This window comes from Vombatus ursinus, unplaced genomic scaffold (genome assembly GCF_900497805.2).
Source record: "Vombatus ursinus unplaced genomic scaffold, bare-nosed wombat genome assembly UNPS02014817.1, whole genome shotgun sequence".
Lineage (NCBI taxonomy): Eukaryota > Metazoa > Chordata > Mammalia > Diprotodontia > Vombatidae > Vombatus > Vombatus ursinus.
In genome coordinates this window covers 4,937,217-4,961,656 of record NW_020954595.1, presented here as the reverse complement: position 1 = coordinate 4,961,656, position 24,440 = coordinate 4,937,217, and the positions used below count along the sequence as shown (strand labels likewise).

General features: G+C 46.1%; 1 protein-coding gene across 1 annotated transcript in view; it reads left to right on the top strand.

The window, feature by feature from the left end:
* The window catches only part of CACNA1D (calcium voltage-gated channel subunit alpha1 D), a 355,951-nt gene extending 339,848 nt beyond the window's left edge, over positions 1-16,103 (top strand). The window contains exons 40-46 of the mRNA XM_027835866.1: positions 2,410-2,526; positions 3,277-3,644; positions 5,397-5,546; positions 6,464-6,627; positions 14,374-14,495; positions 14,972-15,292; positions 15,779-16,103. Of these exons, the coding sequence (XP_027691667.1) occupies positions 2,410-2,526; positions 3,277-3,644; positions 5,397-5,546; positions 6,464-6,627; positions 14,374-14,495; positions 14,972-15,292; positions 15,779-16,072 (1,536 nt within the window). The 3' untranslated portion in view covers positions 16,073-16,103. The remainder of the gene's footprint in view (positions 1-2,409; positions 2,527-3,276; positions 3,645-5,396; positions 5,547-6,463; positions 6,628-14,373; positions 14,496-14,971; positions 15,293-15,778) is intronic.
* The last annotated feature ends 8,337 nt before the right edge of the window (positions 16,104-24,440 follow it).

Below are 24,440 nucleotides of genomic sequence, written 5' to 3'. Positions count from 1 at the left end.
ATTATGTTGTTAATCACTCTGTGTGTTTCAGTGAAATGCTAAACCAACCAGCATAGGACAATGTCAAAAATTTGTTCAAATAAATAGTTTTCTATTTCTCTTATTATTTTCTAACTTAGTGCGATGAGTTGAATTATGAAATGTGAAGGGAATCACTAAGCCATCATCCTGTGCTGCAGAAAGGCATTCATAATTCACCAAAGCAAATAGGGCTGGTTAATCGCAACATGTGGTTATTCTCATGGAGACGCAAGCACAGGTGTCTGTCCCAGCTCTGTACACACTTCTGTGTCCGTTCCACTGGATAGCAGGCTTTTCTTCCTTCACTTGATGCATAACTTAAACCTTTCAAATGCTTTCTTTACAATATTTTTTATACACAAATGCCCCCCAAAAGATTCCAAACTGAATTTTAGAATGTTTTGGACTGTTTATACCCTTTGTTTTTATGTCCTTTTCATACCTCCAGGCCTGTTGTATAAGAACGTGATTATTTTATCATGAGATTTGACTCCCTTATCTTTCTATATGCAAAGAAGTTGTTACGAAACTGATAGTCAGATGACTTGATGGCCATCATCAGCATGTCTGTGGGTGCCCCCTGGGGCCAAAGTACACTGAGGATCAGAAGCAGAGCCCGGGGAACATCTACCTGTGGAAAACCATGGCCATCTTGGCCTTAGGGTTTGAGCTTGTCTATCCTTGTCCAGAGCAGAATATTTCATGCTGAGAGCCTGAAGGCTTCAATTCCTGACAGTTCTGTCGGTCACCTCCTAAGATGGAAGGAACTTGGGGTCCTCCTTCTGATGGACTGCTCTCTGTGTTCTGTTGGAGACCTCAATGGCCTTTTGGGGTGAACTGCTTCACTAAAAATCCATTGGCAAATTCCTACAACTTTACATTAAAAATGAAAGTCACTCCTGTGGTGCCAGGATGGGAGAGATCAGGGTCAAGGCAGGGAAAAAGAGAAGGGGCTGCAGTCCGTCCCTGGGCAACATCCCAGCAACCTCCTCATTGGCTGTCGCCTTGCTGTCTAACACCCCTTGCATGACCAGAACCTGTTCTCTGTGTCCCAGTCTCATTACTCCTACACCACACAGCTGGGTTTCATGCAATGACTGAAGTGACTTTCTTCCCTGAAGATTGGCCATGTGGTCTCATTCTCCCTTGCAAACTATTCTGATTCTCTAAACTTCCGATGTAGACTTAAGTGCTGTATACCAAGTTTCATTTTTAAAGAGTTCTCCAAGACCTTGGCATGTGGCAGACAGACTTCTAGGCAGATGAGTGATAGGGGTAGTAGGTAAAGACCCAAAGCATCAGAAGGCCTCAGGAGTGGGGACAAGTAAGAACCATCTCTTCTATGTGTCCCTAGGGAAAAACTGTGAAATAGCAGATACAGTCCCTAAATATGCCTTTGTACTTGTGGTTGAAATGTTTCCATCGGGTTCATTGCCACATGCTGCATTTCCCCACTTAGTCCCTCGTGACAGAGATGATGTAGCAGCCTTTCTATCTGACGTCTTATAATGGTGAATAGCAGCAGGTTTCTCAGGCCTCTCACAAAGGTTCAGGATTTTGGTCACTGGCATCTTTCTAAGTAGAGTCAGAGGCCAGAGTTTGTGGGAGCCAGAAATCTATGTATGCATTGATGCGATACAGAGGAAGTGGGACACAGGAAAACCATTACTGCGTGGACCTTTGATCTCTTTTTTGGTCCTGACTTGGGATTTCATAAGCGTAAAGAACTCACCATGTGGGAAACTCCTTCAGATTGGCTAGTCGTAGAGATTAGAGGCTGCCTGAGTCACTGAGAGATACTTGAACCCAGGTTTTCCTGACTCCAAAACTAGCCTTTTTCACCATGTAACAATACTATTCATCTTGAATCACACACATTTAGTTGGTTGGGGCCTTGATGATGCTGAAGCCAATCTTGGGTGTTTTCTAGCCAGAATAGTAAGCCAGGACTATGGACATGCAGAGACCCAACTTTATCATATCAAGTGTCCTGATTGGTTCCTGTTCAACACATGGCCCTCTCCCTTCATTTGCTTTGCAGCAGATGTGATACCTCCCCCTTCACCTAATGAAAGGACCTTGCTGCAGCAGCAGGCCCCAAAGCCAACTTGTTGACTGGTTTCTTTCTCTCTTCTTAGACTCCATCAGTTTCCAGTTCTTAGATTAGCTAGGGCATTGTCCTTGGATGGCACAGAGGTTGGGGAGATGGCCAAGGGCTGCAATGTCCTTCTGCCCTTCCAAAGAACTGGCAGCACCAGGTGTGAGCAGTGGCCCTTGAGGATGGCAAACCTATGGGCTGCCCATCCCCAAACTTTAGTCACCCCAAGTCACCAGCCTGAGCCGGGGGAGGGGGCTATCTAACTTCTTCTGCTGTTCTCCTTGGTCTAGGCGGGATTAAGGACCCTTCATGATATTGGGCCAGAAATCCGTCGTGCTATATCATGTGATTTGCAAGATGATGAACCTGAGGAAAAAAAACAAGAGGAAGAGGAAGATGTATTCAAAGTAATTATTCAAAACACAGCTCTATACTGTCCGTTTGGAAATTGTGGAGCAGGACTTCCAGACTCAAAGTCTGTGCTTCTAAGACTTCATTTTGGGCTACCAACTTGAGCTTGTGCAGTTTCAGAGCAGTTGTAACACACACAACGTGCTGAGGCACAAACACACAGGTCTAGGCAGAGAACTCCACACACAGCACTTCCGTGACCATCCCTGCCTTGTCCCCACCGGCTCCATTCTCCTCCCATCCACCTCGAAAGCAGCTGGAGCGGCTCCCCTCTGGCCTCCAGAGAGGAGCACAACCCATGCCCTGGATGTGACCGGCTCGCTCCGTCACTGCATCCCTGCCATCCCGCACCATGCACGACACAGCCAGTCTCTGCCTGGTTCATAGCCTAGAGCTTACATCCATTGCCCACTCGCCAAAGGCTGCCACCTGCCTCAGATGGGTGTGACACTCTCTGGGTTAGGGATGGGCTTCTCTAGGGCAGCCTGCATTGCCAGGGAGTGCCCCTGCTTCCCATCTCTGAGCACTGGCGACCTCACACTTGTCCGGGGGAAGGACATCCACCCTGCTGGCACATTCACATGGATTTTTCAGACACTCACAGTCTTTTGTTCATCTCAGGGATCCTGTAGAATTTTAGTAGAATATTTTTTCATGTAAAAAGAAAAAAAAAACCTAACGTGGCTAGCCTGCCTGTGCCAAATGCTGTGTTAAATTACCTGGTATTGTCTCCCATTATTTTGCAGAGAAATGGTGCCTTGTTTGGAAACCATGTCAATCATGTCACTAGTGATAGGAGAGATTCCCTTCAGCAGACAAATACCACCCACCGTCCCCTGCATGTCCAAAGGCCTTCAATTCCATCTGCAAGCGATACTGAGAACCCAATGTTTCCTCCAGCAGGAAATTCGGTGTATCCTAACCATCATAACCATAATTCCATAGGAAAGCAAGTTCCCAACTCAACAAATGCCAATCTCAATAATGCCAATATGTCCAAAGTTGCTAACGGGAAGCACCCCAGCATTGGAAACCTTGAGCATGTGTCTGAAAATGGGTATCATTCACACCACAAGCATGAGCATGCGCCTCAAAGAAGGTCAAGTATCACAAGGTAACCTTTGATGTCTTTGCATTTGGTAGCCTAGCCTCCCGCCCGTAGCCTGTCCCATCTGATTGAGTGGCCCTAGCCTTTCCCTCTTTCTCTCTTTTCCCACGTTCTGTTGCAAATTCCTATTTAGGGTTGAGAAGCATTACAAACAAAATTGGGACTCCTTCCTAGGAAGGTGTAAGTATTCTGAGTCTTAGTACAAAAAGAGAGCTTCCATTATGTGACCTCCTGTAGTTTCCCTAAAGAACTTTCCATCTCCCCCAGTTCTGTTGACTTGATTTGAAGGTAGCCTACCTACATTTTCATAATCTTTGTTGGGAATATTTACTTTTATCTGATGATATTGTTTTCCCCCCTCCATATTTTATGCCTTTCCTGGATAGAACCCGCTATTACGAAACTTACATTAGGTATGTTCCCATTCCCAAAAAATGTGTGTTAAGTGCTGTGATGTCTGAGTGTCAGAAACTGGGTTATTTTAATGCTGAAACAGGAAAAATTCCTTGAAGCCAATTATCAAGAAAGCTTTTTGTAACTCAGGACCTTAGGTGGTGAAGTGTGGAATAAATGGCTGCCTTTTTGAAAAAAGGGAACTTCATGCCCCAGATCTGCCTGGGGTTTCGGCGACGTGCCCAACCCAATTCTTAGAGACACGGCTTCTATGGGAAAGCCAATTCACCATTCCACACATTCAGGTGGCTCAGTAAACGTGCCTCAGGGGTGAGGAGAAGCCTCTCCTGGAGAGTGAACAAAGTGAAGTGAGCCCCTAGACCGTTTGGGTCAGAAGGCGGCCACCAGACCTCCGCCGTCAGTGATTTGGGAGACACAACTGGCCTAAATTGGGGAGCGTGGCTGAAAAAGCTGGTCCCTTAAGCTATCAGTGTGGCATGGATAAGGGCAGGCAAAGCACTAAGCTGAAGGGTGACCAGCCTGTGAAAACTGAGATGTTTGTGGTGTGGGTCTTCCTGCTTCAGTCTGTCCCCTTAGATTTAGCTTATCTAAGAAGTGCCACCTAGTTATTTAGTCATTTTCAGTCATGTCTGGCTCTTTGTGGCCCCTTTGGGAGGGGCTAATGGGGGCGGGGAGGTCTGGGCAAAGATACTGCAGTGGTTTGCCATTTCCTTCTCTAGCTCATTTTGTGGATGAGGAAACTGAGGCGAACAGGGTTAAGCGACTTGCCCAAGGTCACAGAACTAGTCAGTGTCTGAGATCATTTTTGAACTCAGGTCTTCCTGACTCCTGGTCTGGCACTTTATCCACTGTGCCATCTAGCTAACCAGGTAGAGAATACAGCTTTTGAACTGACACTCTGTGGCAGCCCAAGGCTCTCATTCAACCCAAGACTACCACACCGAAAGAGAGGAAGATTAGGTAATGGGAGAAAGACCAAAGAACCCTGAAAAGTTACTTTTACTGAGGCCCTTGTACTTCTGTTTTCAATTCCCCCGCCTCCGTGAACGTGGGTCCTTCCTTCTGTAGTTCCCACCTTATTGAGCTGAATTACTTAGCGCACTAAGAGTTTGCGCTTGTAACCCTGATGGCTCTTGTCTAGGGGGCTTAGGGTGTGCAGAGATAGACTCACTCTTTGGCGGGATCAGAGGGTACAGGGCTGGGGGGATGATGGGAGGAGAGAGAAACCAGTAATACCAGTGCATTTACACAGTGACTGGGGATATGTGTGAGCTGACCAGCTTAGCAGGCTCTTCCACCGTACGGATGCAAGGCCAACCCCATCACCCTTTTTCCTGACTGCAGGTCTGATTCTGGTGACGGGCCGCTCCCCACTATTTGTCGGGAAGACTCTGAGGGGTATGACTACTTCAGGGATGACCATTGCTTGGGGGAGCAGGAGTATTTCAGTGGCGATGAGTACTATGAGGACGATTGTATGCTGGTGGGGAGCAGGTAAGGTCACCTCCACCCTGGGCTAAAGTGAGATCTCCCGGAATACCCCCTCTGCCTTTCCCTCTGGCATCCTACCTCTCCCGGCTAAAGGGAAGCAGCATCCAGTAGCAAGCAGCCTCTGTGCCCATGCCCTGGGGCAATGAAGGGGAGGAAGGGGGAAGAGGCCTGATTTCCCTTGCCCCTTTCTGGAGGCTTTTGTTTGGTTTCAGATTCTGGGGGTGTACAGTAGGGCTCATTTTCAGGGACAGTTGAAGCTACTTGAGCAGCTCTTTGCACTTTATGGATTATTTGTAAGAACAGGGAATGGGGGAAGCTAGGTGGTACAATGGTTAGAGCTCCAGCCTTGGAGTCAGGAGAACCTGAGTTCAAATCCGGCTTCAGACACTTGACACTTAACTGTGTGACCCTGGGCAAGTCACTTAACCCCGATGGCCATACACACACACACACACACACACACACACACAGAGGGAACAGGATAGTGGCAGCCAAGCAGCCACATTGCAGAAGAGTCACATAAAGGGGGCAGAAGAGGGTGGGAAGACCTTCACTTCTTGAACAACGAAGGAGAATCATTTAGCCTGACATGTCCAACCCCCACATAGCATTCCCCCCAAACAGAAAATGATCAGAAAACATAAAATGTGTGCTTGGCCACAGACCATTCATAGCACAACAGGTGTCACCATGAAAGGGAGTGAGCCAGCATGTCATGGCCATTCCCTGTGCCGGAATTTTTGGGAAAGTCAGGCTGCTCTTCTTAGCATTCTCCCTGAAATGAGCCAGGTCGAAGGCAGGGAGAGGAGCCCCAGGACCCTCTGCTGCTCTGAGAGAGGGCTGGGCCTGCAGGGCAGGGCTGTTCAGCTAGTCTGACGAGGCCCTCATTCATTCACTCTTGGCGTTTTCTTCACACCCAGGCAAACCTATGACTTCTACGACAGATGCCCAGGCAGCAGCTCCGACTTTGAGAGGCCCCGGGGCTATCATCACCCGCACGGGTTCTTGGAGGAGGATGACTCACCCATCTGCTATGAATCCAAGAGATCTCCAAGGAGACGGCTGCTGCCTCCCACCCCCACATGTGAGACCAGGCCTTTGGTTATGGCATCTCAGGAGCTTTACGGAGTCCCTTTATTTGTGGGAAGGGGGAAGGGCTCCCTGCCCCTTGAAGCCATGAGGGCATCCTCACCTGTCTCCTTTGTAGCCTACTGGGACAGCTTCCCTTCTTCCCAGAGCTGGTGGCCCACAAAGAGAGGGTCCCCCAAAGTGGTATGGAGCCCAGGGAGGGCTGTCCCGCCCACTCCTGCATGGCTTCTTTTCTTGCTTTTCTTCCTTCTCCTTTCTTTTTCTCCTTTGGTTTCTTTTTCACCTCTTCTCCCCTACCTTGTTTCCTACTCGCATGTCTTTGACCTGAGCCTGCCCAGGTCTTCTCTCCCTCCTTGTGATCATCTTCAGGTTGCTGGCCACTCCCCTACCTGGGGCCAGCTGCCCCAGCCTTTCAGGGGATGCTTTTAGCTCTGAATCTGTGGCCAGGTTGAGGCAGTAGGCCAGGGTCACACAACCAGGAAAAATGAGGGTGTCAGCTCAAGAGCAAGTTTTCTAAGCCCAAGATTAGCAACCCTCTTCCTATACCATACAGTGTCACCATGGAATAAGTCAAGAATTCTCATTAGTCTAAGATGAAAAGCACAAAATGGTTCTCTTCCCCCACCCCAACCCCAACACAAAACCCAAAACTCTGTCACTCCATTACACCCTCCAAACATGAGGAGTGGAAGGGCCTTCTGGCCCAACTCCCTCTTTACAGGAGAAGCATCTGGGGACATAGGACATGATCAACGTCAGTGCATCCAGGCATGGCAGTGTTCACTGCCGGGTGCAGAAAGATCAAGGATCATGGCCGTATAGTTAGTCACAGATGCCACAGGCCCAAGCTGTGCCTAGGCAGGAATCCCTCTTGCAATGCCTCTGCAAGGGCCACTCCACTACCTCCAGAGGCATCCCATTCCACCGTGACTCTGATCCAGTTGTTTGGAGGGTTTCCTGACCCAAAGTGCAAGTCTGTCTCTCTTTGAACTCTGCTTTTCTGGCCTTAAGCCCTGGCCATCCAGCTCCCAGGGCACCCAGAGCAGCTTTCTGCAACCTTTGAAGCTCAAGATGGTGGCCACAGGCAGTGGGAGGGTGTTTGGTGCTACCTTCTGCCATCACCAAGGGGCCTTTGACAGAGTTTTCCAGTTCCTGGCCCAGGATAAAATGCACACACATATACATGCACATACCCCCACATCACACCGCACACACACATGTACCATATACATGCATACACACCACGTGTGTATGCACACACATGCATGTGCCACCGCCTCTCTCCCTCCCCTCCCACGCACATATACAGAACTAGCCTGACTTCCCATATGGATCCAGACCTAGGCTTGGTGAGAAGGGAAGGAATCTTCCATTACAGCCGTTGCAGGTTTGTTGATTTTAGTCTTGGAGCAGAAACCTACCCTTTGAGCCTATAAGCAGAGTTCCACAATTAATATGTAATTGCTGCAGTTCCAAACGTTTGTTAACCAATGTGTCTTCCTGCCCTCCTGAATACTGCAGGAGAGGCATGGAGAAGAGTCCAGAGGGGCCTTTCCCACACTGCAGTTTCTAAGCCCGGCTGCTTTTACTTGGTTAATAAGAAAAAAAACAAAAAAAGAAAAAACAAAGCAGGTCTGGCATTCAGTGGAAGTATTGGGGTCAATTTGCATAAGAGCACAGGAGGTCCTTTGGAGGAGACTTCCTGCAGGGAATTCAAATTGGGTCATTGTGAGGGAGCGGAGCCTGGAGGGAGCCTGGAGGGAGCCTGACCAGCCCTCTCTGCTTTCTGAGCCGGTGGGGTCAGTTGCCCAGGAGTCTGGCTCCCTGGGGGGGGAGGGGATCCAGCTGGACTTGGGGGGAACACCGCCTCTCCCCCCACCTTTCTCTAGGATCTGTGGGTCTCCTCTTTACGGTGGAGGGCTTAGGAGTGGCTTTCTGTTTCTGTTATTCCTGCTTTGTATTTTTCTTCAAATGTCACTGAAGCTCAGGGTCAGACCTCAGGGTCCATTTAGTCCACCCTGTGACCACAAAATCCTAAGAGGTGAGATTATCTTGTTGTGTTGGCCGTGGGCCCAGAGATCCAGGCTGAAGGGCCCCCTCTGTGACCTCAGCCTCCATTTCCTGTCTGTTCAGTGGGGATGATGAGGCTTTTGCTGCCAACCTCATGGAGCGCCAGGAGTGGGGAAGCTCTGCCTTTGACACCTCTGAATCTTCCCCCTTTAGAGACTCGCACACTGAGGCACAGAGTTTAAGTAACTTGCCTAGGGTCACACTGTCTTTCTGACTCCCAGGGCCAGTGCTGTCCATTGACTACAGCACATAGTCCTTACTCCCGTGAATGGGATATGAGTGCATAAGGAAGGGAAGGGAAAAAGCATTTTTATAGCTCCTTCTGTGTGCTAGGCACCGTGGTAACTGCTTTCACAATTATCACCTCATTTGATCCTCACAACTGCCCCCAGAAGTAGGTGCTATTATTATCCTCATTTTACTGTTGAGGATATGAAGCAGACTTGGCCAGGACCACATAGGTAGTAAGTATCTGAGGTTGGATTTGAACTCCGGTATTTCTGACTCTAGGCACTCTGTGCTCTGTCCACGTTCTACCTAGCTGCCTCCCACAGTCTGTGGGGATGGGGATAAGGAGTAGAGGTGGCAGAGAATCTGCTCCTTTACTAAAGGGAGATAGGGATAGACATAGCAAAGGTGAGGTTTAACTCAGGGTCTGTGACTCTTCCAGTGATGTTCTTCCTTTGCTGGATCCTCTTCCTGATCACACCTTCTAACCTTGGGTGCCCCCCATGGTCCTGTCCTGGGCGCTCTGCTCTTCTCCCTCTATATGACTTCACTGGGTGAGCTCATTGGCCCCCATTAGATTTAATTATCATCTCCATGCTGATGGTTCTCAAATCCACCCTTCCTGCCCCCATCTCTCTCCTAACCTCTAGTCTCACTTGTCCAATAGCCTTTCAAACATATCGAATTAGATGTCCAACAGACATCCTAAACTCATTATGTCCAAAACAGAATCTGTTTATCCTTCACCCTAAACCCTTCCCTCCTCCTACCTACCCTGTTACTGTAGAGGGCAACACCATCCTCCCAGTCCCTCCCAGTCCCTCTTTGCCAAGACCTGTCAATTTCACCTTTGCGGCATCTCTACAGTGTGCTCCTTCCTATTGCAGACCCTCATCTCTTCACAAAGGGTCTGTTACAGTAGCTGCTGGGAGGTCTGACAGCCTCTAGTCTCTCTCCACTCCAGTCCATCCTCCATTCAGCCACTGAAGTGATTTTCCTAAAGCCCATACTCACACACCCCTGCCCCTCTAAGTAAGCGCCAGTGGTTTCCTGTTACTTCCAGGAGAAAATACAAAATGCTCAATTTGGCATTCAAAGCCCTTCATAATGCAGCCCCCTCCTATCTTCCAGTCTTCTTATACCTTACTCCTCCATATATACTCTTTGATCCAGTGAAACGGGCTTCCTATGAACAAGACACTGCATTTCTCAGCTCTGGGCATGTTCTCTGGTTGTCCCCAATCCTGGGGCACTCTCCCTCCTCATCTCTGTCTCCTAGCTTCCTTCAAATCCCAACTAAAATTCCATCTTCTATAGGAAGCTTTCCCCAAACCCTCATAATTCTAGTGCCTTCTATCTCTTAGTTCTTTTCTATTTATCCTATAGTTCATATATATTTGCTTGTTGTCTCCCCCATTAGACTGTAAGCTTGTTGAGGGCAGGGACTGTCTTTTGCCTCTCTTTGTGGCCCTAGCACTTGGCACAGTACTCGATAAATTTGTTGATTGATTGGCTTTTTAGAACCCCAGGCTTAACACCCTTCCTCTTCTCCCCCTTCTTATTAGGTAGGTATGGAAAGAACACTGCTCTGGAACCAGATAATCTGGACTCAAATCCCACCTTTTAAACTGTTTATTCTCTGTGTGATCTTGTGCAGTTCACGTTATCTCTAGAAATCTTGTTTCCTCATTTATAAAATGAGAGGATTAGAGCTGTAATTCTGAGGTCCTTTCCTATGCTAGAGCCATGATCCTTTTCTCTGTCTTAATTAAACCAGAGAAGGTCTCTGAAGGGTTGTTTATAATCCCCACTGCTGAGAAGAAGGGTGTCCTATGCAGTATGGGAGGATATCACTTTCCTCATGCAGCAGGTTAATGTTTGGAAGACTCAAACTCCTGAGGAAGGGACAATGCCCAGGTGGGCAGCCATGCTGAAATATCCCTCCCTTGGAAAAAGAAGCAGAGAAATGACTCATTCACTCATTCAGTGGTCCTAGGAACAGCTATTTACTGAACAGCCTCTGGAAGGAAGAAAGGAAGGAAGGAGAAAAGAAGGAAGGAGGAAGGGAAAGAAGGAAGGAAGAAAAAGAGAAAGGAAGGAAGGAAGCATTTATTAAACACCTACTTTGTGCCAGGCACTGTGCTAAGCACTTTACAAGTGTTATATAATTTAATCCTCATATAAACTGTGAGAGGTAGGTACTGTTAATATCTCCATTTTACAGTTGAGGAAACTAAGGCACACAGGTTAAGCGACTTACCCAGGCTCCCATAGCCAGGAAATATCTAAGCCCATGAGAGCCTAAGATGAGGCCAAGGCTCAGAGACCCACGGGGCCTCAGAATTGAAAAGACCTCAGACCTCTAATGTCAAAAGAATTCCCCCCTCCACAAGTAGTCATGCAGTCTTTTCTGAGATGCCCAAGGCAGTCAGTTCCACTCGTCAGGAAGGAGCTCTCCCCCTTCTACAGCTCACACCTGTGGTTCTTCATTCTTCTGTGTGGGGCTTAGAAGAACAAGTCTGACCTATCACCCATAGGACAACGCTTTAGATGTGGCTACAGCTCTCGTGTCCCCTCCCACTCTGTACCGATCCAGCCAGGAGACGGTTGGCAGTGGGGACAGAACGGAGCCAACGCTGCAGTCCAAGAAGTTACAAAAACAGAAGTGCTGGGCCTTGGCCCCTGGAGCTGGGGGTGAAGGAGAGGGGAGGACCAAGGATGGGAACTACATCAATTTAGTTTAACGTAAAGGCGTTCAGCTCCTATGGCTGTGAAAGAAAGATGCCGCCATTAATGGCATTCAGCACAGTCAGTGACATAATCATTGAATAGCTGCTCTGTAAGCACAGACTCCTAGTCCACGTAAGACACGATCCCTGCTCTTGTGGCATTTACTGCAGGTATGACACGTGCAGGAGTAACCCTCGTGTGGGATTCTCCACATTGATGCATCAGCGATCAGCAAGGACGAAGCAGCTCTGATCCCCTGAAGGGAGGGCTCTGAAGGAGAATGGGGGGGAGGGGTGTGCTCACTAGTCAAAGGGAATATCGAGCAAAGGAGGACAGAGCAGAAGCCGGTTGTTGGCTAAAGGATAGAGCAGTGAGGCAAATGAGACAGAAAGGGCAAGGCAGCCCCAAACCATGGGGGACCTGGACTGCCAAAAACATGTTCTTAAACTTGGTTAAGAACCATGAGCCATTGGAAGAGATTTGAGCGGGGACGTAAAATGGCGTCCTTATGCATAGACATGAACAGTTTGGGAAGAGTCTGAGGGATGACCTGGAGGAGGGAGAGAAGGGATGCCAGAATCTGTGTTAGAAGATGACTGCAGTGGCAGGTGCCTCTGTTAAGTGCAGTGACTGCAGGAGTAGAGAGGAGACAATAGTAGTGAGAGATATGGGCCTCAACTTAATAGGACTGAATAATTAACTAGATGAGAAGTGAGGATGGCAAGGAAGGAGAGAGTGCGGAGCTGCCCTGGATGAATTCTGGGCAGCCGGTTCAGATGAACACCATGCTCTGTATGGAGAAGCTGGCAGACACAAGCGCATGCCATCATTCATGGTCTTTGTAAGAATGGGATGAACCAGAGAGTTATTGGGATCAGAAAACAGCAAATGTTCTGAACTTCAAAAAAGGGAAGAGAATGAAGTTTGCCAACTATCCACCAGTGAACGTGAATGCAATGCCTAGCAAAGTTCTAGAATGCGTCATTAAAGGGGTGGTTAGTAAGCATGTAGACAAGAAAGCAATGATTTCAGAGAGCCAGCTTGACTTGATCAAGAATAAGCCATGCTAGAGAAAATGATGGCCATTTTTGACAGCGCTACTGGACTGGTAGAAGAAGGGAATGCCAGAGATTGACTTTACCTAGATTCTACAAAGCACTGAGAAATTCCCTGTGCTGTTATTTTAGAAAAGATGGAAAGGTATGGAATAGGTCTTAGTACACCTATGTAGATTTGGAACTGGTCAAGTGGCCAGGCCAGAAGAATAATTGTTGATTTTATTTGATGTTATCTTGGAAGGAATCTGGGATTTGTGTATGGACCTTTTTTTTTTTTTTTTTAATCATTTACCTGGGGGCAGCTAGAAGGCACAGTAGACAAAGCACCAGCCCTGGATTCAGGAAGACCTGAGTTCAAATCTGGCCTCAGACACTTGACACTTACTAGCTGTGTGACCCTGGGCAAGTCACTTTACCCCATTGCCTCACCCCCCCCAAAAAAAGAAAGAAATGAAATAACTGATGAAATAAATACTCATCAGATTTGCAAATAACACAAAACGGGGAGGAGCCGGTGAGGACACAAAAATAGCTTGATGGGCTTGAAAATGGGGTTAGGTCAAGCAGGATGAAGTTTAATAGGGATAAACATCAAACCTTACCCTTGGGTGTTAAAAATCAACTTTGTGTGTACAGAACAGCGAAGACATGGCCATACAGCACTCGGAAAATAGTATTCGTTTTTTAGTGGGCTGCCAGCTATATGTGAGTCAACACTGTCTTAACACCAATAGAGAGAAACCTTAATGTTTAAGACGAGGCAAGCAGTGAGGTTGTGCGGTAGACAGAGCTCAGAGCCTGGAGTGAAGAAGACCTGAATTCAAATCGTGCTTCAGACACTTACTAGCTGTGTATGATCCTCAGCAAGTCATTTAACCAGTCCACCTCAGTTTCCTTAACTGTAAAATGGAGATAATAAAATAAGATAATAACTGAGAAGTTTCAGTGACTTGTCTGAGGCTACACAGACATTAAGTGGCAAGAGGCAGGATTTGAACCCGGGTCCTCTGACTTTAAATCCAGTGCTCCCTCCCCTCTAAATTACAGTATTATCCCAAGCAGTGAGCCCAGTTTGGAGTGTTGAGTATGGATGGTGGAAGACTGGGTGAAGTAGCTGAAAAGAAAGGTTGGAGCCAGCTGATGGCGAGCTTAGAATGTTGGGCTGAGATGGGACTATATCCTCTAGGCATTGGGGAGCCCCTAAAGATGTTGGAGCAGGAGAGTTCTGTGACTAGGACGGCGCTTTACTTCTGAGACTCTCTGCAATGGATGTGATAGCAACTCTTGAACGCTTGGTTTGAACATCTTCCTTTCACCCTGAAGAAGCTAGCTTTGGGTCACCAAGATCCTCTTAGGGCTCCCAGACTGACCTTGGCCCATCAGAGCCATCTCTTCCTCCCCTGGGCTGAGGGTGGCATCCTCCTCGGGGCCCTCTCCTCCTCAGTTTAGTATCTTTAATTTAAAATATTTTAAGTGTCATTTTAATAATTGTTTATCATTTTTATTATATTTTTACTAAAAAAATTTTGTTCCTCTTGAACCTGTTGCCATTACATCCAGTTATTTCCTTTGGGCCTGCTTTGATTGAAGTGCTAGGCATGTGACCTCTTGAGCTCTTTTTCACAACTAAATGAAATATTATTCTTATTTCCTAGCAAATCGGAGGCCATCCTTCAACTTTGAGTGCCTGCGTAGGCAGAGCAGTCAAGACGAGATCACGCTGTCTCCTTCCTTCCATCATCGTGCAGCTTTGCCCTTGCACCTGATGCAGCAACAGGTGAATAAGACCTTCCCTGGGCCCCCTCTCACCAGCCCACCAGCTCCCTGAAGCGCAGCCCCATCCTCCTCTCATTTCTTCTGTATCCCTCCCAAGGCTGCTGGCGGCAGAGAGCCGTGCACAAAGCAGGTTCCCAGCGAGCGTTGAGGACTGAGGAGCGGCACTGGGGTTTCTAATAACGTCTGCACTCAGTAGTTACTAGGGCTCTTCTCCACTAGCTGAGAATGCTGGGGTTTCCCCCCGGGTTCAGCGTGTGTCCCAGAACTTAGTTTCTTAATTTAACAGGGTCCTATTTTCCCCATTTCCTTTTAAAACCTTAATATTTGTGTTCCCCCTGTGAAACTGTGACTCACTGTAAGTGATGAAATAGCTGCATTTCATTAAAGGAAAACAAAAAAAAATCTGGATTAGCTACAATGAGGGCTAACTATTGTAGCAACCCTGAGGCTTCCCGCTGCCTTCCCTTCTTTCCTCAGATCATGGCAGTTGCAGGCCTGGATTCTAGTAAAGCTCAGAAATACTCACCAAGTCACTCAACCCGGTCATGGGCTACTCCACCAGCCACCCCTCCATACAAGGACCGGACTCCTTACTATACTCCCCTAATACAAGTAGAACGGTCAGACTCCCTGGATCAGATGAATGGAAGCCTGCCTTCCTTACACCGGAGCTCCTGGTATACAGATGAGCCTGATATCTCCTATCGGACATTCACACCAGCCAGTCTGACCATCCCCAGTGACTTCCGGCACAAACACAGTGACAAGCAGAGAAGTGCGGATAGCTTGGTAGAAGCTGTGAGTACTAACTGATTGTTTAAAGCATGGGTTTTTCAAGGAGTCTGGTATAGAAGATGTGCAGGGAGGTCTATGCTGAGCTTTCGTCAATGCCAGGAGGACATCCATGATGTTTAACTGTCTCTTGGTGCCCATCACAGAGCATTTCTCTATAAAATGGGGCATCAGTTCTCTGCTTGGCCCTCAGGGATGCGGAGGTGATTACTATGTAAAGCGTTGTCTCATTAGGCCATTTGAAGCTGTTTGGAGCTTCATCCTAGATGAAGAATAAGTCTTTCATCGACTCATTTGTAAGTGGGCTTTTTTGTTTAGCCACGTTGCAATTTTGGATTCTTGAAGCTTTCTCCCAAGTCTCAAAAGTCTATTTTTGCTTGGTATGTTTCTTTTTTAATGTACTAAACTAGCCCATGATTTTCTCCTTACAGCTTCTTCCTAATTTGCCACCTTCCCTGTGCACCAAAATCGTGTGTATTCTGTGCTTTGCAGGTCCTGATCTCAGAAGGCTTGGGTCGCTACGCCAGGGACCCAAAATTCGTGTCTGCTACAAAACACGAAATTGCCGATGCTTGTGACATGACCATCGATGAGATGGAAAGTGCAGCAAGTCACCTTCTGAATGGCAACGTAAGCAACGGGGCCAACGGGGCCGCGTGTCCCATTTTGAGTAGACGAGACGATGAATTTCCTGACTTTGGTCCCGGTTCTAGTGATGAGGAAGCAGACCCTGGCAGATATGAAGAGGATTTGGCTGACGAGATGATGTGCGTCACGACCTTGTAGGGTTTGGAGAGAAGCTGCTGCGCTGCAGATAATGGGCTGGGTGGGCTGGGTGGGGAGGGCCCGGGACAAAGGGCCTCGGGCGGCCTTTCAAGGCAGTCGTAAGCCTGTTAGGGGGTCTGCCCCGATGGGTGCAGCCCAGGACGGCCCCCGTCACAGAGGCAGTGTCCCTCATGGGGAGCAGCCCCACTGAACCAAAGCAGGCTCAGACCGCCGTTTTAGAGAGGAAGGGGTTAAGTGCTACACCTTGCCTGGCCTTCAAACCCACAGCACTATCTTTGAGAAAGGTTTTTGTGAAGAGCGTTTGTCAGTGCCCTGGAGTGTCCTCTCACACACACGATGGGAAAGGGTGAAAAGTGATGGCAGCCGCAGATGGCCATGTCGTCATCTTGCCATCCCTCTAGCATATCAAGTGACTGTGTCCAACTGGCCATATCCATTCTAACTCTCCCCCCAAAATTGTGTCCTAATTTCTAATCCTTTTCTGAAATGTATCATGTCAGACTTTATCTATCAGAGGTACAGAAAGGGAAAAAACCCACCCCCCAATTCTGTTACGTGACACCCGTTTACATAGGAAAATACCATTGAGATAGTCTGTTTTCTGACTGTCACATTAAGGGCAAATCTGCACTGGAATAACTGCATTCTTGCTAATGCAATCACAACCAGGTCAACTTAGCATTAGATGAGATCGTTTGTTTAAAAAATATATCATAGAGATTTCCTGTACATGACTTGTAACATACTATAATTTGTATTTGTAAAGAGATGGTCTATATTTTGTAATTATTGTACCATAACGGAGCTGCAGCAATATCCATGCGTCCGAATTATTGTAGTTCTCCACGGAATCCTTGAGATGGATGAATACTTACCTGTATTTTTACTAAGGACGTAGAGAGCTACAGGAGAGGATTTAAACCGAGCCACCTCTTTTTGCTTCAATGTGAATTTCTTTGGAAAGCAAAATTTTGAGTTCAAAGAAACTTGACACAATGAGATTTTCTAAAATATTTTGAGTTGGTACAAATCTCTCTTTAAACAAGATATGCACAAATGGCTCTTTGCAGTCTTAGATTTGGAAAAGGTCAATCTGATTGGAAACTGTATCCCTTTTAATCCATGGTGGGTTGCCATCTTTTCTTAGGTAACCCTCTGATCAATGGCAATGATTAAAGTTGGTTGAGCCAGTTATGATGACCCAGTAGCATTTATAGTCGTCATCTTTTCAGGCGACCATGGAGGCTCTTTTTGCATGCCTGTTACGGAAAGAATGATAGAGGCAAATGCAATGTCTAGCCATGTCCCCTAGGGACCAGTTATGCTGCTTGTAAACAGAAACCAGGGATGGGAGAGGGTGGGAGCACGTGGAGATCTGGCCATGGAGCACGTCCTGGTATGTTGAACTAGCATTCTGCCCCCTCTCCCTTTTGCACTGGTCTGGGGGTTCTTTAAAGGGTTTGTTTTTATGCAATTGAATGAGGGCTGAAATTTGGATTACACTGCAGTGGAAGTCCATTGCTGGATTATGAGCCAGTTTTGGGGAAACTCAGACTGTCAAAGGCTTCCTTCTTTTCTTCACAAATGATGGCAGGCGTGGCCAAGGTACCTTAGCAGTTGTGCCTGCTCTCAAGGATGGGTAGCAATTCCAGCTCTCTCTCTCTCTCTCTCTCCCTCTCTCTCTCTCTCTCTCTCTCTCTCTCTCTCTCTCTCTTTTTTAACATCCTACACAGAAAACCAGTCAGACGTTTTGTACATAATGACACTTTGTAATGGAGACCTTACGGACCTCTTCTTGAAGCATTCTTATTACAAATCCAGGCAAAGGTTTGTAAAAGGACTATTTCTTGACCTACATTATTTTGTATTAAAATGCAAAATATTCTTCGGAATAAAACTGTGTAATAATTTTATTATACCTGGGAGCCTAGTTTACTAAAAGCTTTTGCCAGGAATAAATTTAGAAGAGACATTCTTTTGGAGGTGGTGGGTAAAGGGAGTGGGCTAGTGAGGAGAGACACCCCGTGCATCACAGAGGAAAGTCCTCCTTTCCAGCCATTTTCAGTAGGTCCACACACACCGCTTTCTGGGGATGGAGACGTTCCAAGCTGCTGTCCTGGTTTTATCCAAATATGGGAACACGTAAATGCGTCTTTAGGTTTTTTTCCATTGATCATCTATCTGATATCATGATGTCACACCACGAGACTACAACAAACTCACGCACACACTCCAACTTCTGCGTTCCCTGATGCAGATATGTTCTCTGGTCAGTGTTGAAGGGATACCTCAGTAGCCTGCCTGTCCACCTTATATTTGACTCAATCATTAATCAAATTATTTGAATTTGTCATTATGAGAGTGACCGAAAAATCCATCATTTCTTCATGGGTATAAGGTGGATGTGGTGAATCATGTGTTAAATTGTGGTATGATGGGCAAAGGGCTAGCCTGGGAGTTATGAAGACCCAGGTTCAAGTCTTACCTCTGCTCTGTCCTGGCCGTCTGACCCTCAGGAAGTCACTTCCCCTCTCACTGCCCCAGGTGGCCCTCCAGAACTCCCAGGTTGCAGATCTTTATCCACAAAGGTGTTTCCAGAATTCCCTCACCATCAAAACCACCGAGCAGTCCCAAAAAAGGATTCATTCCAAGGTGATGACAATTTGGCGAGAGTCCCCTTAGCTGTTCTTTTCAGGTACCCCAATTTCACCTCAATATTTTTTGAAGTTTTTTAACCTGGGAAGTTAGATTCCTCCTGAATCCTCTGAACTACAGTTGAAATGAGGCTTGCATTCCCTGCCTAACCAGATGGCCATGAAGAAAGCATTCTTTAGCCATGAAAGGGCTGCAGAAATGGGAGTTCTTAGGATCGCTGTGTTGTGAGCACAGAGGATTCCTGAGGGATTCACTCTGAAGTAAGAAGATAAAGTAACCTGAAAAAAGACCTTGAGGCATCCCAGGGAAAGGTCTGAAAACCTGGGAAGCACCTGCAATGTCAGCTTGTGCAAGCAACTTTACCAACTCTGTTTCAAAATGATCTCCATTGAGTGATGCAATGAGGAATGTTAGGGAAAGTCTTAGAAAACAATAACATTTCTTAAATGCAAGGGGTTTTCCCCTCTTTTTTCTACAGGGCAGAGAAATCTGATACAAGCTTGTAGTGTAGATCCTCCTGTGCCCTATGGGCCAAGTGCATCATAGAAATTCTGAGGAAGACAGAAGTATCTGGGTGATAAGATATGTCTGGGACCATCACCTCTTCTATATAATTCAAATTCAATTGATCCTACTGGCCCTAAGGGGACGCATCCAGCGTATAAGCAATCAACACATATTTATTAAGCACCCACTGTGTGCCAGATATTAGGAATACAAAGACAAAATGAAACTGACACTTCCCTTAGGGATTAGGGTGCCACATTGCCTAGAACCCTGGGCCTACAGTCAAGAAGACCCGAGTTCAAATTTGACCTCAAACGCTTAATAGCTATGTGACCCTGGGCTAGTCATTTAACTCTGTCTGCCTCTATCTCCCTGTCTCCAAAAGGGAGATAATAATAACATCTACCTCCCCAGGTTCATGAAGATCAAATGAGATATTTATATAGCACTTAGCACACTGCCTGGCACATGGTAGGCACTTAATAAATGCTTATTCCCTTCCCTCTTAAGTAGCTTACAGTGTAGCTGGAGACATAATGCACACACACACACACACACACACATATACATACATACATACATGTATGTATGTATGTATGGGCACAAGGTGGTTTTGGGGGGTTGGTCATTCATGTAAGACTTAAGCAGAGCCTTTCAAGAAACTAGGAATTCTGAAAAGTAGAAGTGAGGGAGTCTATTCCAGGCAGGAGGGACCAGAACATTAAATGAATTAAATCAAACACAAAAAGGAGATCAGCTTAACTGAACCACAAGGCTAGAAATGTAGGTAGAAGAAATATAGGTTGTGAAGGGCTTTCAGTGCCAGACTGAAGAAGCCACTGGAGTTCAGTGACTAGGTGAGTGATGCCAGATGTGCACATTAGGAAGCTCATTTAGGCAGCTGTGCTGAGAGTAGATGAGTGGAGAAAACTGTGACAGGGAAACCCATCAGGAGCTGTTGGAGCAGTCCCTGGGGAGGGATGAATGTCCGGGGTGATGTCAGGTGAGTGGCAGAAAAAGCCAGATTCAAGAGATGTTGCCAAGGTAGAACCAAGATTTGGTCATTGACTAGGTATGTGAAGTGTAGGGTCAAGGGGAATAACCAAGTTCATACACCTGGATGACTAGAGAGATGATGGTGTCCTAGATAGAAATAGAGAAAGGTAGAAGGGTTTTGTTTTTGGTTTTTTGGTTTTTTTGGGGGGGGGGAATAGAGTCTTGTTTTGCACAGGCTGAGTCTGAGATGTCTGTGAGGCAGCTGGAGATGTGGGTCTGAAACTGAAGAGGACTGGACTCATTCACATAGAGAGAATTGTTAAACCCATGAGAACCTGTGTCACTAAGAGAGAAGAAGATGGAGAGGAGAGGCCTAGGACACAACCATGGAGTACACACACAATAAGAAGATGTGATGAGAATGGCAGTCAACAAAAGAGACTCAAGTCATCAGATAGGAAGGAGAAGCAGGAGAGCATCCAGAGTAGAGCATGGCTGATGATGTCTGATGTAACAGAGAGGTCAAGGAGAATGAGGGTGGAGAAAAAACCATCAGACTAAGCAATTAAGATACACTTTGTTGACATCGTATTGCTTGCCTTCTCAATAGGTGGGAGGAAGGGAGAGAATCTGAAACTCAAATTTTTTAAGAAATGAATGTTTACAAAAAAGATATACTTTGGCACTTTAGAGAGAGATGATAAAAGGTTGAGAAGGCAAAGGAGAGGAAGTGGATGCAACCAGTGTGGACAACTTTTGGGGGGAGTTTAGCTGAAGAAAGTGTTTTTTAAGAGATGAGGGTGGGGTGAGACTTGAAATGGTTTATGAGCAGCACCAAAGGAACCAGTAGATAGGGATTGGAGATGACAGCAAGAGGGAGAGTGACTGCAGGGACTGTCTGCTGGAGAAGCAGAAGGGTTGGGGATCAAGAGTACATGTCAAAGTGTTGGCCTTGGGGAGGAGAAAGGTCCCCAGGATGATGTCAACGTGCTGTGAGATTCAGAGAAGGAAAAAAGAGAGCTCACAGACAAATGATAACCATTTTCTCAGTAGAATGCGAGGAGAGATCCTTGTTGTGAGGGGCAGAGGAAGGGGGTTCGGGGGGATTGAGGAGAGAAGGTTTGCAACAACTTCTGTGGGGAGTGGGATAGAGAATCAATGAGGGAGGAGTAAGAGAATTCCCTTGCTGCATTGAGTGCCCAGTTGAGATTAAATAACATGCATTTGTGGTACACCTAGTCAACACAGTTGTATGACATTCTCCAGTTTTGTTCCACAGCATGTACACAGGTGCAGATGAGACAAGATGGTGGTTGTAATCTAGGGTTAACATTTGGCAACTTGTGAGAAATAATGGACTAGGGGGCCAAGGGACTCAGGAGTAAAGGATAATGTAGAATTGAACTGATATATTGGTAAAGTAGGAAAGGAAGCCAGGGCAAAGGATGGTAGCCCAGGGAAGTACTAAGGGGTGGAAAGAATGCAGGTCATGGGGAAAGAGGGAAGGAAGGATTGTTAAGTGCCTACTATGTGCCAGGCACTGTGCTAAGCACTTAACAAATCTCACTTGATCCTCACAACAACCCTGGGAGGGAAATGCTATTATTATACCTCATTTTACAGTTGAGGAAGCTGAGGCAGACAAAGGTTAAGTGACTTGACCAGTGCCACACAACTAGTGTGTGTCTGAAGCTGGATTTGAACTTAGGTCCTCCCGACTCCAGGCCCAGTGTTCTGTGCATTATGGTGCCACCTAGTTGCCTCTGGGTTTAGAAAGATTTCAGAAAGAAGATCTAGAAAACAGAAAACATAGATCTAGAAAAAGTAAAGCATAGGAAAATATGAAATCATAAAAAGTAATGCTCCAACAAAGGAATTTCAGAGTCTTCAATTACAGAAGTAGATCAATTGTAGGTGATGGAAAAATCAGGGATGTGACCATCCCAATGTGTAACTGAGGTGGAATGGAGCAATAGGCGATGGGAACTGGGAAGTGAGGGTGTTTGAGAGAACATTAACATGTATGTCAAAGTCTCCAGTCTGAGGGCAGATGTTCTGCTCCCTAAGTTTGTGGGGGGAGGCATATATAAATCTTTTTACTATGTAGTTAGGTCATGTAGTGAATTGAGTGCCTGATTTGGAGTCAGGAATACCTGAATTTAAATCCTACCTCAGTTACTTACTAACTGTATGGTCCTTGGCAAGTCATTTAGTTTCTCTTCACCTCAGTTTCCTCAGCTGTAACATAATAGTACCTACCTACTTCACAGGATTTATTCTGAAGATCAAAAAAGATTACATATGTAAAAGTACTTTGTAAACCTTAAAGCACTGTTTTCATAGTTAGATATTAAATGCCTTTGCATTGAAATAACAGTATGCTCTGGCTGACTATCAAAGGGTAAATATGTCAGTGGGGGCTCTTTTTTTTTTTCATTTGATAATCATCAGTAAGTATTTGTTAACCATCACTGCTACCTCAGAGCCTGGAGTAAAGGAGAGGATGGCAGGCTGTGACTCATAGGATACCTTGAACTTAGGCTAGCCATTCCCTGGAAGGGTACTCTCCTTATGAATTGGGTAGCCAGGCCAAAGAGGGTAAACACTGCTAGTTTAGTTTCTGAGATAACTTCTTATGTTAGTTTCCATATTAACAGAATCATAGAATTTTATATTTAAAAGCAACAGCCATAGGGTCGAAATCATTTCTGAGTCCCTACTGTAACATTCCTGAACAATGGTCATCCAACCTCTACTTGAAGAAGATATCAGCAAACCCTCTTCCTCTGAGGTTCGTTTGGTAGCAGTTATCTACCCACCTCCATGAAACTCTCCCTTTTTCAAACCCAGCTCCCAGTCTTTGTCTTCATCTTAAATCCTGCCCTTGCACAAGGAGACTGTAGCATACATCTTGATACTTTCCCTCCAATAGCCCAACTTCCTAGTTCCTTTATTTCCTCAGTTCCTATGACCTACTCCTCTACCTCAGCTGCACACAGAGGTGGTCAGACCATCTCTGTTCCATTTTAATGGTCATGAACTCCAAAATCCCTTTATCTGATCCTAGCCTTTTATCCTTCCATCTTTAACTCTGCCTTGCAACTCCAAACTCTGGTTGTTCTTTGAATCCTTTGCCCCCTGTTCTGTTGCCAATCACATCTTCTAAACCCCAACCTTGGATTACTCCAAGCATCCACTGCCTTTTCTCCTATTCACTTGCTGCTGAATAGAACTAGAGAAAATTACAAAACTTTACTGACTGGCACCACCACAGATTTGTTATGTAATCTCAACTGGGCCCTCACTGCAGCAAGGCAATCCTCATATTTCACATAATTGATTCACTATCCATTATCCATTGTGGCTTTTCTAAAACTTTCATTCCTTCTCAAGCATCCTATACCATCTCCTCCCCAAGACCTCTCAACTGAGGGCTTTGCTTCATATTTCACTTTAAAAAAATTGGCCATTTGCTGAAAGCTCCCTCTTCTCTCCTCATCTCACATGTTTTTTTTTTTTTAAGGCAATTGGGGTTAAGTGACTTGCCCAGGGTCACACAGCTAGTAAGTGTCAAGTGTTTGGTCTGAGACCAGATTTAAACTCAGGTCCTCCTGACTTCAGGGCCGGTGCTCTATCCACTGTGCCACCAAGCTGCCCCCACATCTTTTTTTATGAATTTATTTTGATTTATCAACAATCACTTCCATAAGCTTTTGAGTTTTAAATTTTTCTCCCTCTCCTTCTCCTCCTCCCTCCCCAAGATGGCACACAATCTGATATAGGCTATACATATACATTCCTATTAAACATATTTTCACATTAGTCATCTTGTAAGGAAGAATTAGAACCAATAGAAGGAACCACAAGAAAGAGGAAACAAAACAAAACAGAAGAAAAAAAAAAGAACAAATAGTACGCTTTCAAACTCCAGGTCTGCATTGATCTGCATTCAAATTCCATAGTTCTTTCTTTGGATGTGGGTAGCATTTTCTATCATGAGACCTTAGCATTTTCTATCATGAGACCTTTGGAGATGTCTTAGGTCCTTGCACTGCTGAGAAGGGCTAAGTTTATCAAAGTCAGTCATCACGCAATGTGGCTGTTTTTGTGTATAACATTCTCCTGGTTCTGCTCACTTCACTCAGCATCAGTCCATACAAGTCTTTCCAGGTTTTTCTGAAGTCTGCCTGCTCATCATATCTTATAGCAC